This window comes from Amblyraja radiata, chromosome 7 (assembly GCF_010909765.2).
Source record: "Amblyraja radiata isolate CabotCenter1 chromosome 7, sAmbRad1.1.pri, whole genome shotgun sequence".
Classification (NCBI taxonomy): Eukaryota; Metazoa; Chordata; class Chondrichthyes; order Rajiformes; family Rajidae; genus Amblyraja; species Amblyraja radiata.
The window spans coordinates 9,161,148-9,181,246 of NC_045962.1; the positions used below are offsets into that span (position 1 = coordinate 9,161,148).

At 47.2% G+C, this 20,099-nt stretch overlaps 1 protein-coding gene across 2 annotated transcripts in view; it reads right to left on the reverse strand.

The window, feature by feature from the left end:
• The window catches only part of lrp2 (LDL receptor related protein 2), a 266,845-nt gene that overhangs the window by 113,888 nt on the left and 132,858 nt on the right, over positions 1 to 20,099 (reverse strand). For both annotated transcript variants that reach the window (XM_033023669.1, XM_033023668.1), the window contains exons 34-38: positions 16,570 to 16,747; positions 13,967 to 14,180; positions 9,717 to 9,956; positions 6,109 to 6,294; positions 1,822 to 2,742 (exon numbers count right to left, since the gene is read on the reverse strand). In XM_033023669.1, coding sequence (XP_032879560.1) covers positions 1,822 to 2,742; positions 6,109 to 6,294; positions 9,717 to 9,956; positions 13,967 to 14,180; positions 16,570 to 16,747 — 1,739 coding nt within the window. The remainder of the gene's footprint in view (positions 1 to 1,821; positions 2,743 to 6,108; positions 6,295 to 9,716; positions 9,957 to 13,966; positions 14,181 to 16,569; positions 16,748 to 20,099) is intronic.

Here is a 20,099-nt window from a genome sequence, read left to right on the forward strand (position 1 = left end):
GGGAAGTACAACGAGATCTGGGTATCCTTGTACATCAGTCACTGAAAGTAGGAATGCAGGTACAGCAGGCAGTGAAGAAAGCTATTGGCATGTTGGCCTTCATAACAAGAGGAGTTGAGTATAGGAGCAAAGATGTCCTTCTGCAGTTGTACAGGGCCCCTGGTGAGACAACACCTGGAGTATTGTGTGCATTTTCGGTCTCCAAATTTGAGGAAGGACATTCTTGCTATTGAGAAAGTGCAGCATAGGTTCACGAGGTTAATTCCTGGGATGGCGGGACTGTCATATGTTGAAAGATGGAGCTACTGGGCTTGTATACACTGGAATTTAGAAGGATAAGAGGGGATCTTATTGAAACATATAAGATTATTAAGGGATTGGACAGGCTAGAGGCAGGAAACATGGTCTTGATGTTGGGGGAGAACCAGGGACCACAGTTTAAGAATAAGGGGTAAGGCATTTGGAATGGAGATGAGGAAACACTTTTTCACCCACAGAGTTGTGAGTCTGTGGAATTCTCTGGCTCAGAGGGCGGTGGAGGCCGATTATCTGGATATTTTCAAAAGAGAGTTAGATAGAGCTCTTAAAGATCGCGGAGTCAAAGGGTATGTGGAGAAGGCAGGAACGGGGTACTGATTGTGGATGATCAGCCATGATGACAGTGAATGGCGGTGCTAGCTCGAAGAGCTGAATGGCCTACTCCTGCACCTATTGTCTATTGGTCGAGATCCTTCCTCAGACTGAGTGTCAGGGGAGAGGGAAACTAGAGGTATGAAAAAGTACAGCCTAAGTATGGGGTGATCGTTGGTCGGCATGCACGCCGTGGGCCAAAGGGCATGTTTCCACGCTATGTCTCTAAACTAAGCCATGGGAAACAACCCGAACACTAGGATGCTGTCTGATTCACCTCTATCCCATTGCAGACATTGGACTTTGTCTCTGGAACTGATGTGCTACCACGTGGAGAACTATATTCTGCACTGTGTATCCTCCCCTTTGCTCTACCTATTGAACTTGAGTTTGACCTGATTATATTGATGTAGAGTATTTTCTGATCTGATTGGATAGAACATAGAACAGTTCGGCACAGGAGCAGGCTCTTCGGCCTACAATGTTTATGCCAAACATGATGCCAAGTTAAACTGATTTCATCTGCCTGTACATGATCCTTTTCCCTCTATTCCCTGCACTTCCATGTGCCTATCTAAAAGCCTCTTAAACACCACTAGGGTATGTGCCTCCACCACGGTAATGTGTTCAAGGCCCCCACCACACTGTGTGTAAACAACTTGCCTCACGCAACTGCATTTAACTTTCACCTTTTACCTTATCGCTATGCCGTCTAGTGTTGGACAGAGACAGTTCAAACTGTCAGCCCAATCCAGGCCTCTCATAATTCTATATATACTTCTATCAAGTCTCCCCACAACCTCCGACATTCCAGAGAAAACAGTCCAACGTCTCCCTGTATCTGAAACTCTCGATACAAGCAGCATTCTGGTCTGAGGAAGTGTCCCGACCCAAAACGTCACCCATCTTTTTTCTCCAGAAATGTTGCCTGACCCGCTGAGTTAGGCCAGCACTTTGTGACTGTCTTTGGCTGCAGTTCGGTGTTTCAGCATTCTGGTGAACCTCCTCTGCACCCTCCCCACATCCTTCCTGTAATGGGGCGCCCATAACTGCACACAATACTCCAAATGCAGCCAGACTAAAAGTCCTATAGACTGCACGACAGAGCTTTTCACTGTGCCTCGGTACACGTGACAATAATGAACCTGAAGAGTAGCCAGGTGCTGAGCATGAAGGGGTGCTGGAGCTCACCTGTTATCACCTGCACAGGTGAGGCAGTGCTTGCTTCCAGACTGATATAGCTGATTCTGCTGAGCCCACGGCCGAGGCTCTGAGTGAAGTAGATACGTCTATCGCTGCTGTCGTAGTCCAACGCCACGGCCGTCGGGTCCACTTTGATGGTGGGGAAGGGCGCCCTGTGGTCACTGATGTCCAGGTGAAGGCTGCGGACGGAGGACTCGGTGGCGAAGATGAGGTAGCTGCCGGTGCTGACCGAGCACTGCCAGCCGTTGGCCTCCAGTCGGCCGTGGGCACAGCCGCACCTCGCCGCCTGTACCCCCGGCAGCGCGAAGCAGAATTGGGCACAGCCTCCTTGGTTCTCCAAGCAAGGGTTGCCGTTGAGCGCTTGGGGCGACGTCGGTTGAGCCCTCCGGTCAAATATGACCGCGTCCCTCAGCAGGTTCAGGTTGTCCCGGATCACCGTCGGCGGATCCACGTTGCCGGGCTCCTTGCTGGCCCGTAGGACCTTCTTCAGGTTTCTGTCCACCCAGATCATGGTGTTTTCAAAGATGCAGATGCCCAGCGGGGTTGGGTAACGGCTCCCGTAGCGGATAATCTGGTGCTCTTTGCCGTCCGGAGAGACCCTGGCGATCAGGTCCAGGGAGTCGTCGATCCAGTAGATGTAGTCGTTGGTATAGTCCACCGTTAGGCCGCGGGGCATGACGATACCATCGTCCAACAACACCGACCTGTTGGAGCCGTCCAGGAAGGCTCGCTCAATTTTGGGGCGCTGCCCGTAGTCGGCCCAGAAGATGTATCGGAGTTTCGGGTTGACCACAATGTGCCTTGGCCGGTCCACTCGGGTCTTGATGAGGACCCTGCGAAAGCTGGTGTTCAGGCTGACGACCTCTATGTAGGTTTCCGTGAGGAAAGCATTGGTGAAATACAGGTTGCCTACAGCAGGGAGTGAAGGATAACAAATGTTTAGCACAGTCGTTTGATTAGAAGATTGTAAGTTATAGGAGCAGAATTCGGCCATTCATCCCACCGAGTCTACTCCCCCATTCAATCATGGCTAATCTATCTTTCACTTGCAACCCCATTCTCCTGCCTTCTCCCCATAACCTCCGATGCCCTTCAAGATCAAGAACCTGCCAATATTCGCTTTAAAAACATCCATTGACTTTGCCTCCACCGCTGTGTGACTTTAAATCCCGCAGATTCACCACCCTGACTAAAGAAATTCCTCCTCATCTGCTTTTTAGTGGTATGTTCTTTTATTCTGAGGCTGTGCCCTCTGGTCCTAGACTCTCCCACTGATCGAAACATCCTCTTCACATCCACTCTATCTGTTGATAATATACAATTTAAATAGTTTGGGTGCACGGATCACGTGCAGACAGTATTTTATCTTGGCATCACGTTTAGCGCAGTGGGGTTGCACGGTGGTGCAGCGGTAGAACCACTGCCTCACAGCACCAGAGATCCAGGTTTGATCCTGACTACGGGTGCTGTTTGTACGGAGTTTCAACATTCTCCCCGTGACTGCGTGGGTTTTCCCAGAGATCTTCGGTTTCCTCCCACACTCAACAGACATACAGGTGTGTAGGTTAATCGGCCTGGTGTAAATGGATGTGTAAAATTGTCCCTAGTGTGTACAGGACAGTGTTAGTGTTGGGGGGGTCGCTGGTTGATGCTGACTTGGTTCGCTGAAGGGCCTGTATCTCTAAACTAAACTTAAAAGCCCAGACATATGGGCCGAAGGGCCTGTCCCTGTGCTGCATTGGTCTATGTTCTCTGTTCAACTACAGTCCATACTTGAGTACTGAATCAGTTTCAGGGCCAATTTGTATGCTGTGATTTCAGAGGTTAAAGCCACATACAATCTAACACCAACAAGTGTGTTGTTATGCATATCATCATTTTTGTAACTATGCACTATATCAATTTATTTTTACCTCCCTTGGGATGCCTGATGTTGGTGTCAGGGGTGCTTGGGATGAATAAAGACAATGCTTTTCTCTAAATGTTCAAAATACACACTTCAGCACATGGGAAACACTAATAGAGTCATGGAGTCATACAACGTGGAAACAGGCCCTTCAGCCCAACTTGTCCACACGGATCAGCATGTCCCATCCACACTAATCTCACCTGCCTGCATGTGGCTCATATCCCTCTGAACCTGTCCTATCCATGTACCTGCCTAAATCTTTCTTAAACGTTGCAATAGTCCCTGCCTCAACTACCTGATGTGGCAGCTCGTTCCATACACCCACCACCTTTTATGTGAAAATGTTACCCCTCAGATTCTTATTCCTCCTCACTTTGAGCCTATGTCCTCTGGTTCTCGATTCCCCAACTCTGGGCATCTACCTGATCTATTTCTCTCATGATTCTATATGATCACCCCTCGTCCTCCTGCGCTCCAAGGAATAGAGTCCCAGCCTGCTCAACCTCTTCCTGTAGCTCAGACCCTCGAGTCCTGGAGACATCCTCGTAAATCTTCTCTGTACCCTTTCCCACTTAACAACATCTTTCCTATAACATGGTACCAGGCCACACTAACATGATCTCTGTAACCGTGGGCCTCTCTGCCGGGTCTGGTATCACATCTCCCCATATCGCCTCCAATCATCCTCTCCATCGCTTTCACTTTGACAACAACCCCAAAATATTCTGTTTATTTGCACAGAGATTTCCAAATATACAGGATGGTGCAAAATAATCAACTTATTACAGGTCATAAGGTCATGCGCGATCGGAGCAGAATTAAGCCATTCGACCCATCAAGTCTGTTCCGCCATTCAATCATGGCTGATCTATCTCTCCCTCCTAACCCCATTCTCCAGCCTTCTCCACCATAACCCCCGACAGCTGTACTAATCAAGAATCTATCCATTTCTGCCTTAAAAAAATCCAAGACTTACAGTTTATACAGCTTATAGCATGGGATGCAAATCCAAAATCTGAAATGTGATCAACTGTTTTGTAATTATTTATATTTTGCAATTTTAGAACCGACTGCACCTTAACAGGTAACAATAATTACTTACAAGTACAAACTTAGCAATTTGTTTCAATAATAGGCATGTTGAAGCTTTATAATTGTAATTGTAATTGTCCCAACTAGGCCATGCCGACCAAGTTGTCTAACTGAGCTAGTCCTACTTCCCTGGCTTTGGCCCATATCCCACTAAATCTTTCCTATCTATGTACCTGTCCAAGTGTCTTTTAAGTGTTCAAGATAATTAATTGAGGATTTTTTTTTACTATGAATAGATCTTAACTTTGTTCAGGATCAATAACGTGGTTTATTTTAAAAGTATGCCTTCTTACGTTTTCATACAATTAACACACTTCAAAAGATTTTTTATCTGGTATCTGTCTAATTATATCTGTATTTAAAAAAAAATCAGTTAGTATTAAAAGTAATTGTTCAATATTGAGTCCAAGTAGCTTTTTTTTCCAATATAACAACAATTTGTTGCCAAGAAATGCTGGAGTAACTCAGTGGGTCAGGCAGCATATCTGGAGAACACGGATAGGTCTGGGCCTTCCTTCAGACACTGTTCTCGCAAGATGCTGCCTGACCCGCTAAGTTGCTCCAGCACTTTGTGTCCTTTTGTGTAAATCAGCATCTGCACTTCTTTGATTCTTTTGGTTTGGATTAGTTTCAAGGAATAGCGTGGAAACAGGCCTTTCGGCCCACCGAGTTCGCGCTCACCTACACACACTCGGGACAACTTACAATTTTACCAAGCCAAGCAACCTACGAACCTGTATTTCTTTGGAGTGTGGGAGAAAAGCGGTGATCCCAAGGAAAGCCCACGCAGGTCACGGGGAAAACATACAGATTTGAACCCGGGTCTCTGGCGCCGTAAAAGCCCTGGCCCACTGTACGAGTTCATTCCAAGAGCTCTCCCGAGTTTATTAAAAAAATCAAACTTATGGTAAGCACGTAGAATGAACGTAGCGGGTACACCGGAGCTCGGGGACGTCTCTTAGCGGCTCGTAACGCTAACGGCAGGTATCCGGGAAGACTTGCTAATGGCAGGTAAGCTCGGGAAGACTCGTAAAGATTTTTCAACATGTTGAAAAATGTCCACGAGAGCCCCGAGTACCTGCGAGCGGCCATTACCGTAAATCTCCGAGTTCGAATCAGAGCAAACACGGGAGAACTCTTTGAATGAACTCGTACAGTGGGCCAGGGCTATTAGGCAGCAACTCTGCTGCTGCGCCACCGTGCCGTCCCTAACTACTAGGTTTCTACTTAGTAAGTTCTGGATGTCTATTCGGGCTTTGTCGATGTAAACTGACCTGCCACCCAGTCCAGTGCTATGCCCCGGATCCCATTCTGACCAATTCCTGAAGAGACAATGGTGTTGAAGGAAGATCCATCAGGTTTAATTCTGCGAATAGCGTTCCGCTGTGGTACAGTACTGTAGTCACACCAGTATATGAACCCTGCAGATACATGCACATCCACATGCAGGGCAAAGCGGCCTAAAGCAAAACAATAATAACATTTCCATTATTATGCTCTTTTGTTGTGTAGATATCTAAGAAAAATCTGGATAGACATAAAAAGCTGGAGTAATTCTGATGAGTCAGAGTATAGAAGTGAGATCGAAGGTACACAAAATTGCTGGAGGAACTCAGCGGGTGCAGCAGCATCTATGGAGCGAAGGAAATAGGCGACGTTTCGGGCCGAAACCCTTCTTCAGAGATCGACAGACTGACCAAATGGTGCCGGCACATCAACTTTGCTCTCAACATCAATAAGACCAAGGAACTGATTGTGGACTTTAGTAGGGGCAGGATGAAGACACACCATCCGGTTCACATCAATGGGACGATGGTGGAGAGGGTCAAAAACTTCAAATTCCTGGGCGTGCATATTTCCGAAGATCTTTCCTGAACCCAGAACACCGATGCAATTGTAAAGAAGGCACATCAGCGACTCTACTTCCTAAGAAGATTGCGGAGATTCGGCATGTCAAAGAGGATTCTCCTAAACTTCTACAGGTGCACAGTAGAGAGCATACTGACTGGTTACATCGTGGCTTGGTTCTGCAACTTGAACGACCACTGCCCAGTCCATCGCCGGCTTTGACCTCCCCACCGTCGAAGGGATCTATCGAAGTCGCTGCCTCAAAAAGGCAGCCAACATCATCAAAGACCCACACCATCCTGGCCACTCATCTCACCACTGCGATCAGGAAGGTACAGGAGCCTGAAAACTGTAACATCCAGGTTCAGGAACAGCTTCTTCCCTACAGCCATCAGGCTATTAAACACAACAACGAATAAGCTCTGAGCTCTGAACTGCAAAAGACTATATTATTGCACTATTTTTGTTATTTACTGAACTTTTTTGTCCTCTCCCCCGGTTATATACAATGATTACATATTCACATATTCTGTTGTGCTGCAGCAAGTAAGAATTTCATTGTCCCATCCGGGACATATGTCAATAAAACACTCTTGACTCTCTTGACTCTATTTTAACTCAGCAGGCAACATCTCTGGAGAGAAGGAATGGGTGACGTTTCGGGTCGAGACCCTTCTTCAGACTGATGTCAGGAGAGAGGGAGACACAGAGATAAGGATGAGTAAGGTGTGAAAACGAGATAGCAAAAGAGATAAAGGTCAAGTAAAATGTAGAATAGATCATTGTTGGATGCTGGGTGTGAGGAAGGAGGGAAGGAATTGGTCTGGGTCCTTAAACTATGCAATGAAGAGAGGAAATTCATCAATAATTTTAATTAAAGTTATCAAATTTTGTGACAGTACATTTGTCAGGAAAATGAAGGGAGATCCTTGAAACATTTGCCATGAATTATAGAATTGGTATTGGAAAATATGATTATCCCACTGGTACATCAGTTTGTTTGATCCACTGGCAGGTTAAGCAGATGTATATATATATTATATGTATGTGTGCGTGTATGTGTGTGTGTGCGCGTGTGGGTATACACCAATATATATATGTGTGTGTGTGTATATATACATCGATGTATATATAGGAAAGAACTGCAGATGCTGGTTTAAATCGACGGGTCTCGACCCGAAACGTCACCCATTCCTTCTCTCCAGAGATGCTGCCTGTCCCGTTGAGTTACTCCAGCATTTTGTGTCTATCCTCTATCTATATTGGTGTGTGTGTGTGTGTGTGTGTGTGTGTGTGTGTGTGTGTGTGTGTGTGTGTGTGTGTGTGTGTGTGTGTGTGTGTGTGTGTGTGTGTGTGTGTGTGTGTGTGTGTGTGTGTGTGTGTGTGTGTGTGTGTGTGTGTGTGTGTGTGTGTGTGTGTGATATTCTGCATAAAATGGGACACTAAGTGCTGCCATGTGTATGTACATACGTGTGTACATGTGTTTATGTATCACAGCTCCGGAAGTGGCGGCGCTGTGATACAGCTGCGGCTCGCCTGCAGTCTGTCTGTTTTTACTTTTTATGTTGTTTTTTTTTGTCTAGTTTAGTACATTTTTTGGTTATTAGGTGGTGTTATGTGTGTGGGGGGAGGGTGAAATAGAGCTTTCTGTCTCTCCCTTCGGGGGAATGCGACTTTTTGTCGTATCCCCCTTCTCTTCCCCCGTCTGCGCTGAGGCCCAATGGCGGAGCTGGCGGCCTCCAACCTGCGACCGACCTCGAGGGTCCGGAGGTAGAGCCAGCCAGGACTCACCAACGCGAGGCTGGCCGTCTTCGAGCTGTGGCGACGTCCGGGTAGCGGCACGACTCGGCGCTCCGGTGAGGGCGAACGGTGCGGGGCTGAGACACTCCTGTGCGGCCGGCACGGCTACCGGCTGGAAGGCGCTCCCGTGTGAGCAGCCCGGTGCGGGGCTGAGGCGCTGCCGTGTGGGTGGCCTGGCTACCGGCTGGAAGGCGCTCCCGTGTGAGCAGCCCGGTGCGGGGCTGAGACGCTGCCTTGTGGGCGGCCCGGTGCGGAGCGGAGACGGTGCTACGGCGGCTGAGGCGGCGTTCTGGCGGCGGCGACCTGGATCCGGGGCTCGGCCGCGGGCCAATGGAGGACAATGTCGGGAGCTCGCAGGTCACAGGCTGGTGCCTGTTTTCCGGAGCACCCGTTGCAACAGCTGCGGGCAGCTTCGACCACCCCCCGGGCCGCGGGGCTTGAACCGCGGGACTGATGCCATTGCCCGGTGGGGTATCGCCTCGGCGCAGAGGGAGAAGAGGAGGGAAGAGACAGTAACTCTAAGACTTTTGCCTCCATCACAGTGAGGAGGTGTTTGGTGAACTCACTGTGGTGGATGTTAATTTGTGTTTATTGTGTTTTGTTATTATTACATGTATGGCTGCAGGCAACAGCATTTCGTTCAGACCGAAAGGTCTGAATGACAAATAAAGGATTCAATTCATATATGTGTGCGCAAATGTGTGTGTATGTGTGCATGTACGTTAGAGTGTGTGTACGTGTGTGTGTATGTGTTCGTGTGTGTATGTGTGTGTGCGTGTACGTGTGTGTGTACGTGTATGCGCGCATGTGTGTTTGCATGTATGTGAGTGTGTGTACATGTGTGTGCATGTATGAGTGTGCGCGTGAGTACGTGTGAGTACATGTGCACGTGTGTATGTGCGAGTGTGTGTACATGTGTGTGCATGTACGTGTGTGTGTGCGTGTGAGTGTGTGTACTTGTGAGCGTGTGTACATGTGTGTGTGTGTGTGTGCGTACGTGTGAGTGAGTGTGTGCGTGCGTAGGTGTGAGTGTGTGTGTGTGTATATGTGTATGTGTGTGTGTGTGAGTGTGTGTGTGCGCATGTGTGTGCGTGTGTGCGTGTGTGTGCGTGTGCGTGTGTGTGCGTGTGCGCGTGCGTGTGCGCGTGCGTGTGCGTGTGCGCATGTGCGTGCGTGTGCGCATGCATGCATGCGTGTGTGCATCACAATTATAAACCAGACACACCACACTTACCCTCACCGCCCACCGGGACCATAGCTTCGGAATGGTCCCCTGGGTTCAGGTTGAATCCCCGGATAACATTCAGCTGCGACACGACCACAAAAGAGTTGATGGCCGAGCAGGAGTGGTTGTCTGGGTTCATGCGGAAGCCAGTTGTACAGGCACACTTGTGGGCTCCAGCTGGCCGGGGCAGGCAGAGCTGCTCACACAGCCCGATGTTGTTACTGCAGCCATTGGAGGAACCCGCGGACTCTAGAACACAAACACAACGCATACACTTAGACCAGGCTGCTGATGTAGCTTCACACTATCTTAACATATTGTCCCAAAGTGGCACAAACTATGCACTATTTCTGCATACAAAAGGACACAGAGTGCTGGAGTAACTCAGAGGTCAGGCAGCATCTCTGGAGAACAAGGATAGATTAATTTTTAGGCCTGGACCCTTCTCTGTAGAAGGGTTCTGACCCAAAACATTAGTGGTGCAGCGGTAGAGTTGCTGCCTTAATGCATCAGAGACCCTTTTTCGATCCTGATCGTGGGTCGTCTGTGCAGAGTTTGTACGTTCTCCCTGTGACTGCGTGGGATTTCTCTGGGTGCTCCATTTCATCCCACACTCCAAAGACAAACAGGTTTCTTAGTTAATTTTCTGCGGCGAATTGTAAAAAAATTGTCCCTCGTGTGTAGGATAGTGTCTTAGTGTAGGGGGTGATCGCTGGTTGGCGCATACTCGGTGGGCCGAATGGCCTGTTTCCGCATTGCATCTCTAATGTAAACTAAAGTCTATAGTATTCGGGTTGTGGATTATTTCCAGCAGTGCATTACAGAACAGAACACCTCAGTGGTTACAAATGTTTGAGCATTTGCTAAGGGACTTTCAGAATAAATAAGAGATGTCCTTGTTTGTCTATGGGGATGAATAGGATAGATGGATGGGGATGGATAGGACAGGTTTGGAGGGATATGGACCAAGTGCAGGCAGGTGGGTCTAGTGTAGCTGGGACATGTTGGCCAGTGTTGACAAGTTGGGCTGAAGGGCCTTTTTCCACACTGTATCACTCTATGTCTCTATGAATGGACTAATTATGGTTGAGAGAAAAGAGAGACTTCCATTTATATTGCGGTTTTCATAACCGCAATACCGGTGTCAGGGGTTATGGGGAGAAGGCAGGAGAATGGGGTTAGTAGTGAGAGATAGATCAGCCATGATTGAATGGTGGAGTAGACTTGATGGGCCGAATGGCCTGATCCTTCTCCTGTCACATGACCTTATGACCTAAAGTGCTTTACAGCCTATGATGTACTATTGGTTTAGTCGTTGTTCGGACACAGTAATTTCAGTAGTTATTTTAACACAGCAAGCTCCCACAAACATTGTACGACTCTGTTGATGTTGAGTGAGGGGGAGAGTGTGTCCAGAACACTGGAGATAAGTTCCATGTCTACTTCAGGAGATGTCATGTCTGTCCACCTGGACCAAGATAGGCGCTGATTAACTTCACCACTGAACGCTTTAGATCATTTTCTGACAGAGACAATGTATCACCAATTGACCTGTATTTAACTCATATTAAGATATTAAGTAGGGGCGGCACAGTGGAGCAGCAGTAGAGCTGCTGTCTTACACAGTGCTAGAGACCTGTGTTCTATCCTGACTATGGGTGGGGTCTGTACAAAGTTGGCACCTTCTCCCTGTGACCGTGTAGGTTTTCACCAGGTGTTCTGGGTTCCTCCCACATCCCAACCACGTACAGATTTGAGGTTAATTGGATTCTTCAAATTGTCCCTAGTGTGTAGGATAGACTTGTGCACGGGTGATTGCTGGTCGGCATGGACTCGCTGGGCCGACCAGGCTGATTTCCACCCTGCGTATCCAAACTAAATTAAACTTAACATTAAATATGTGTGTTGGCTAAAGTAACAAAAGCGATGAAGCTGTTACATAGGTATGTTGCAAAACTTACCTTCAGCGGCGCTGCAGTTCTGCCGCTGCCCGTGTGCGCGACTTTGGCGCCTTTGAGAGGGGGGCGGGTTTAAAACGCGATTTTCTCTAGGCTGTTGAAATCGATGTTGTTCAGCCTACTTAGTTGCTGACGGAAAATCGCTGCGATTATTTAATTGTTATAGTAGATTAAAAATCATCCTCTAATGTTTCTTTGTGTGTTTTGTGTGGGGGGGTGAGGGGGAAACCGCTTTGGTCGCCTCCTCCATGGAGAGGCGAGTTTTTCCAGGTCGCCTCCCCCGTGGCCTAACATCAAGGATCGACGCGGCCTTTCCCGGAGACACGCCCGGGGCTTCAGCGGCGGGCGCAGCGTGGACTCTCGGCGTGGAGCGGGCGACCCTCGCTGGGGCTCGCTGGAGGGGAACGCTCCGTTTCGCTGGCCCGGGGCAGCCGGCAGCCTGAAGCCGCGGTCTGCAGAGCTCCAGCTGGTGCGGCGTCTACAGCCCGGGATCTCACGTTGGGGACCCGGGGGAAGAAGAAGCCATCACTGCCGGCCCGCGGCCAACTCCTACCGCGGGGCCGGCATGGACTTACCATCACCCCGGGAGGGGAGCTTCGACCGCCGGCCCTGCGGTCTACGGTGCTTCTGGCTGCGGCGGGGACTTAAATCTTGACCGCCGGCCTGCGGCCTACAACAACTTAAAGCTGCGGTCTCCGGTGAGGAAGAGCCGATCCTGGACTGACTCTGGACTCTGGTCCTGACCACGGGGGGGGAAATGGAGGAGGACTGGCCAAATTTTGTGCCTTCCACCACAGTGATGAATGCTGTGGTGGATGTTTGTGTTACAGTTTTATTGTGGTTGTGTGTTCTTTATTATTGTATCGCTGCAGACAACCCAAATTTCCACCAGCCTGGCTGTGTGGCAATAAATTATATCTAATATCTAATATCTAATCTATATCTAAAGCCGCGAACCCCGACAACGGAACGGATCTCATGTAGGGGACAAGGCAAGGTAGGTTGTTTATTAAAAAGGGCTTCTTTAGATCCCTTTATTCAAAATGTTATGTTGCGATTAGCTGACTTGGGGGCCCATTCAATACCGCAGTATCTTTCTGGGCATATGGGTTACAAATCCACCGCAATGGCAGCGTTCCAACCCAGCGCGTTTCACAGAATCCCACTCGCAAGCTGATTTAAATGGCCATTAATTTACAGCAATTGAACACTAAATCCCTTCCATTTGGCCTATAAATTAATGTCAATGAGATTTTAAAATCACGTTTTATTGTGAATTCTTGTGTGAATGTTCTTTGGACACTTAGGCTATTTAAAAATGTTAATCTTTTCTTAGGAAATGGATAGATGTTTAGATCTAGTAATTGAACTTTGGAATTAGCTACAATTGGGTAACTAACATTATATGCTTTAATTTCAGGTCATCCAAGTAAGATTTGTTTCTGAATGCTTCTATCTATAATAACTGAAAATTTCTTTCAGTTCTCTTAATTTTTAATAAAGTTATGGCCATTTCACTGTTTTTTTTTAATTTAATTTTTTTTTTGTTATTTTTTTGTTTATTTTATTAGAAGTTAGCACAATACAAAACAATACAATAAATAACACCTTAATTTTAGGTGCCAACTATGTCATAACGTAATTATACATTCTATGTACAACCTCTAGTTTTATGTTTTTGAAAAGGAAATAAGAAAGGCGCAAAAAAAAACAAAAAAAATAAATTGGAGAAGAGAAAGAGGAAAAATAGATAGTAGAAAATAGAAAAACGTGAAGTGTGTGTATAAGAAAAGAAAAAGTGGAAAGTAGAAATAGGAGAAAAAGACCCTCAAAAGAGACATTTTCAAATCTTTATTCGGAGATGTAAATCTAACTAATTATATGCTTTAATTTCAATTATATGCTTTAATTTCAGGTCATCCAAGTAAGAATTGTTTCAGAATGCTTCTATCTATAATAACTGAAAATTTATTTCAGTTCTCTTAATTTTTAATAAAGTTATGGCCATTTCACTGTCCTTGATCAAAACTTTTGTGTTAAGTCAATGGAAAATCAATAGGGAACAAGTTGCTAATTTCCGAGTATGAAAATGGCCATAACTTTTTTAATACTGAAGATATGAAAGTGAATTAGGTTGCTTTATCTGATGGGATAAATTGCAGACTTGATTTTTTAAATCTCAAAATTTTGTAATATTGCTACATTACAACAGTTTGACCCTGCACTTTTCACATTTGTCACCGCTGCGGTGCCATCCAGGGAGTTTTACTCGATACTTAGCACATGACGAGTGGTACTTACTGTCCCGGAAGTTAACTCTGAGGGACATCAGTCCCGCAAGATTATTCCTCAGCATCACCGCATTTTCCCCAGTGGCCTTGTCCACGCGCTCAATGACTTCGTAATCATTATCCGTGTAGTAAAGGAAGCCCTGGTATATGGCTATCCCCCAAGGATGAGCAAGGTGACTGACAATCGTCACTCGGTTCAAACCACTGAGATCACCCCGTTCGATCTATTTGGGCAATACAGAATTATTAGTAAAAACAGAAACAATGCTGGAAATTCTCAGCAGCTCAGGCAGCAGCTGCGGAGAGAAGAATAAACACAATGTTTCAGGATAATGCACTTTTCCCCCCAGAAGAATTTTTTTTTTAAATGAGCGTGTGGGGAGAAGGAAAGAATGAAAAAGGAACATAGACGCAACATGCTGGAGTAACTCAACGGGACCAGCAGCATCTCTGGAGAGAAGGAATGGGTGACGTTTCGGGTCGAGACCCTTAAAGTGGGAGATGAGAGGATTAAATACGAAGATACATGATGAAGGCATGATAGTGAGGGTGAAGTATGCAAGGAACAAGGAGACGGAGTGGAGGAGGTGTAAATGGGAAGAAGAAAATCATTACCTCTTATTGTGTCAGTGTTGGTACCAGAAGAACATAAAATATTTAATTGAAGGATGAGGTGCTCTACACAAAGATTGATGGGAACGGCGGAAGTGGCTGAGGATCTGAGTGGGACTAAAGTGAGGCTTTGCAGGGTGAACAGAGGCGGTCTACAAAGCAGTCACACACTCCATGTTTGGCCTTCCTGGTGGAGAGGAGGCAGTATTATGGGCTTCTGTGCAGAATCATTTCACCCCTGCCATCGGGAGGAAGGTACAGGTCTGAAAACGGTAATATCCAGGTTCAGGAACAGCTTCTTCCCTACAGCCATCTAGTTGTTAAGCACCACAACCACCAAATAAGCTCTGAACTACATAGCCTTGTGTTGTCTTTAACTGCAGATGCTGGTTTAAACCGAAGATAGACACAAAAAGCTGAAGTAACTCAGCAGGACAGGCTGCGTCTCTGGAGAGAAGGAATAGGCGGTGTCCCACTGAGTTACTCCAAGTGATAAGGTGTTACGGAGTAAACAGTTCCTTGGAATGCTATAAAGGGAAAGAAAGGAAACACAGTTGTTGTTGATATCATGCACAGAATTAACTGCCCTATATTAAATATGAAAATCTTTCTTCAAGACTGTGACCGCAAGAAATAACAGAGGGTTGTAGAAGTAACCCAGTCCATCACACACACTAACCTCGCCACCCAACCGCATTGATTCAATCTACACTTCACACTGCCTCAGTAAAGCAGCTAACATAGTCAAGGACCATTTTCACCCCAGCTATTCCTCTCTTCTCCCCTCTTCTGTCGGGCACAAGATACAAAAGCTTGAAAGCAAACACCACCAGATGAGGGAATAGCTTCTTCCCCTCCGTTATCAGGCTGCTGAATAGTCCTCCCATAAGCTAGGGTGTTGCCCTGATCTCCCAACCTACCTCATTGCACAACATGCGCTTTAAAAAAAAATTCTGCACTTTCTCTGTAAATGTAACGTTATAACACGATATTCTGCACTCTGGTATTGTGCTGCCTGCTATACTTTCACAACATTGTGGCATTTCTTTATGCAGGAATCTTTATTGCAGAAACCTATTTTAACTTTTAATGAGGCCTCTTATCTGAATGAATAAAACAAAATACAGATACTTCAACTGGAAAACATTTGTTCACCCTAAATATCTTTCCCCTCCAAACCTGAGGGTGGCACTGTGGTGCAGCAGTAGAGTTGCTGCCTTACAATGCCAGGGTCCCGGGTTCCATCCTGACTACAGGTGCTGTCTGTATTTCTCCGGGTGCTCCGGATTCCTCCCACACCCCAAAGACATGCAGGTTTGTAGGCTAATTGGCTTGGTAAAATTATAAATTGTCCCAAGTTTATATAGGATAGTGTTGGTGTGCAGGGATCACTGTTCAGCGTGGACTTGGTGGGCTGAAGGGCCTGTTTCCGAGCTGTATCTCTAAACTAAACTAAACCGATGGTAATCAAGATTAATGATTAAGAGTCATAGTCGTAGCATGATACAGCGTGGAAACAGGCCCTTCAGCCCAACATGTCCCAGCTACACTAGTCCCACCTGCCCACGTTTGGTCTATATCCCTCCAAACCTGTTCTATCCATGTATCTGCCTAACTGTTTCTTAAACGTTGGAATAGTCCCTGCCTCAATTACCTCCTCTGGCAGCTGCTTGCATACACCCACCACCCTTTGTGTGAAAAAGACTCAGATTCCTATTAAATCTTTTCCCCTTCACCTTAAACCTATGTCCATTGGTCCTCGATTCACCTACTCTGGGCAAGAGACTCTGCAACTACCCGATCTATTCCTCTCATGAATTTAAACACTGATTGAAGACAGATTTGCTGAAACTATTTGAGTAAATAGCACAAAGATCAACTGAAACTGTTAATATTTCTTTCCTTGCATTATCACTGATTTCATACTATATAGTAAGAAACTGGGTGAATTTTAGCTGCAAAATATTGTGTGTGGGTATGATTCAGGTAAAGGATACATACTACACCGTTGCTGGAAATGGACCAATACAACTTCCGTTCCTTGATGTCAATGGTGATAAACTCAACGTGATCCAGGTTATTGGTGAAGAGGACTCTGGCATTGGTTCCATCCATGTTGGCACTGGCAATCTTTGCAGGGATCCCACTTTCCGTCCCTTGGTCAGTCCAGTATAACTTCCTGAAAGAAAACGATTGTACCCCTTAGATATGCAGGTCCACCACTGATTTTTCCGGCAACTGGTGGTCCGGCCCCCCCCTTTAATCCGTGCAAACCCCCCCCCCCCCCCCCCCCCGCCCCGGCCCTGCGCCCAGAGGTGTCCCCAAAAAAGTGCCGCCTAGGCTGGGCGAGGGTGCCGATCCCAACCTCATCGGCACTTCCGCAGCTGATCGACGGGTTGAATTTGCCCCCTGCTGCTGGGGATCTGGAACTCCGGCCCGGCCATAGCCAGCAGAAACGTTCTCACACCTGACATCCAGGGCCGACTTTGCAGGCCGCTATCTTGGCCCCCCCGGCAGCCTAGGCGGACTGTTCCGGTACCGTTGGACTCCTCTCAGAGGCCATGACCTCTGTTGGTACGGCAAAATAGACAATCCAAATAGGCTCTGGAACCAATGGTGGACCTGTACTGTGTGATTAGTACAAGGATTTAAAAACAGAATATCGAACAGTTTCATTCGATTAGTTTTATGAACATGATGCCAGGACTTGACAATAGATAATCGGTGCAGGAGTAGGCCATTCGGCCCTTCGAGCCAGCACCACCATTCACTGTGATCATGGCTGATCATCCACAATCAGTACCCCATTCCTGTCTTCTCCCCATATCCCCTGACTCCGCTATCTTTAAGAGTCCTATCTATCACATGGAAACTTGAGGGACTGAGCTTTAGGGAGAGGTTGGGAAGGCTAGGATTTTATCCCTTGGAGCACAGGAGGCTGAAGGGTGATCTTATAAAGGTGTATAAAATCTTGAGCGGAAGGCATTGGGGAAATGCACAGAGTCTTTTACCCAGGGTAGGGGAATCACGAACCAGAGCACAGAGGTTTAAATGTGAGAGGGGAAAGATTTAATAGGAATCTGAGAGGTAACTTTTCACACATAGCGTGGAGGGTGTATGGAACAAGCAGCCAGAGGAGGTAGCTGAGTCAGGGACTATAACAACATTTAAAGGACAGATACGTGGATAGGTAAGGTGTAGGAAAGGTGTGGGCCAAATGCAGGCAAGGGTGGGACTGGTGTAAATGGGGGAGGGGGCACTCTGGTTGTAGAATCCTCTGCCCATCGGATAAGCCTGCGTTTGTTTGTTTGTTTGTTCAGGTGAAGGAGGCAGCCAGCCAACAGTCGCTCGCCTTTCTTTTTTTTCCTTTTTAAATTAATTTTAATTTCAAGTTTTCATGTACCTTGTTGTGCGTTGTGACTGTCGGCGGACCAATTTCCCTGCGGGGAAAACTAAAGTTCTATTGTATCGTATCCTATCTAGGTTAGCACGGGCAAGTTGGGGCGAAGGGTCTGTTTCCTTGCTGTTTGCCTCTAGTTTGTTAGTTTACTATTTCACAAAAACATGCCCATTAACCATGCAACAGACCACAAGATTTTAAGAAACACACCGGGTGAGGCAGCATCTATGGAGCGAAGGAATAGGTGACGTTGCGGGTCGGGACCCTTCTTCAAACCCGAAATGTCACCTATTCCTTTGCTCCATAGATTCTACCTCACCCACTGAGTTTCTCCAGCATTTTTATTTGCCTTCCAGCATCTGCAGTTCTTTCTTAAACAAGATTTTAAGTTTACTGTGGTTCTAGCTTGCAAATACATGCAATTCACGTACAGTGATGGAGTCAGCATCATACAGCATGGAAACAAGCCCTTTGTTCCAACTTGGGTCGGCTGATTTAAATGCTCCATCTATGCTGGTCTCACCTGCCTGCGTTTGGCCCATATCCACATTTACTGAGGTAATTTCCCCGACTGAAAGATAAACAGCACAGACTGGAGAGGTGTGAATCACTGACAATATGTCGGTATGTCCTCATTTAACGCAAAGGGCCTGTCCCACTTGGCAAATGTTTTCGGCGACTGCCGGCATCATTGACACATATCAGGGTTGCCGAAAGATTTTGAACATTTCAAAATCCAGCAGCGACAAAAAAAATGTTGCGACACTAGAGGAAACACCGGGCGTCAACATGTCATCATGCCGCGTCACGCTGAGTCACTGCCGCATCATTTCCACGACCAGTCGATGATGCCGGCAGCCGCTGAAATAATCGCCCAGGGGGACAGGCTCTTAAGTGTGGCAAGCCCAGCTTTGCTGTTAGTCCCCTGTTTCTTTGTCATTTGCAGGTTCGGAGTTTTTGCAGCAGGAACAGGGTGGTGCATTTTCATAGGAGATGGAAACCTTTTCATAGGAGCAGAATTAGGCCATTCGGCCCAGTGAGTCTACTCCGCCATTCAATCATGGCCGATCTCTCTTTATCTCTCAACTCCATTCTCCTGCCTTCTTCCTGGAATCTTTAATGCCCTTACTAATCAAAAACCTGTCAATCTCTGTTTTAAAACACCGTGTGACAGCTTCCACAGGTTTACACAGATTTGCTTAAGAAATTTGTCCTATTATTCTGAGGCTGTGCCGTCTGGTCTTAGACTCTTCCACTAGGGAAAACATCCTCTCCACATCCACTCTATCCAGGCCTTTCGCTATTTGGTAAGTTACAATGTTCTCCAATGTCAAGTTCACATTTATTGCCACATGCACCAGTTAAGGTACAGTGGAATTTGACTTCCCGTGCAGCCACACAATCAAAAAGAGCACAACACACAATAGAATACAACATGAACATCCACCACAGTGGAATCAACATTCTTCACTGTGATGGAAGGCAATAACGTTCAGTCAATCTTCCTCCTTTGTTCACCCGTGGTCGGGGCCATGAACCCTCCACAGTCGCCGCTATGGACGGCCCGATGTACAGGCCCTCTGGTCAGGAGGCTCGAAACTCCGACGTCAGGACGGAAGGACACTCCGCAGCTTGGAGTGCCCGAATCGGCCGCTTCCTACCGGAGACCGGTGCTTCACGATGTTATAGGCCGCAGGCCGGCGGTCAGACCACCTCTCCGGCGATGGATCCCAGACTCTGCGATGGAAAGTCTACGCCGCGCCCGCGACTAGAAGCTCTGCAGACCGCGACTTCAGGATGTTGTAGTCCACGGGCCAGCGATCGGAACACTTCTCCTGGCGATCCCCGGCAAGGGATCACCCGGCTCCGCGATGGAAAGTCCGCGCTGCGCCCGCTGCTGAAGCTCTAGGCCCGATTCGGGAGAGGCCGTTCCTATCCAAGCTGTTAGAGCTATACAGCGTGGAAACTGGCCCTTTGGCCCAACTTGCCCACGCCAACCTGCATGTCCCATCTATACTAGTCCCACCCGTCTGCTTTTGGCCCATATCCCTCTAAACCTGTCCTATCCATGTACCTGTCTAAATGCTTCCTAAACGTTGCGATAGAACCTGCCTTAACCACTTCAACTGGC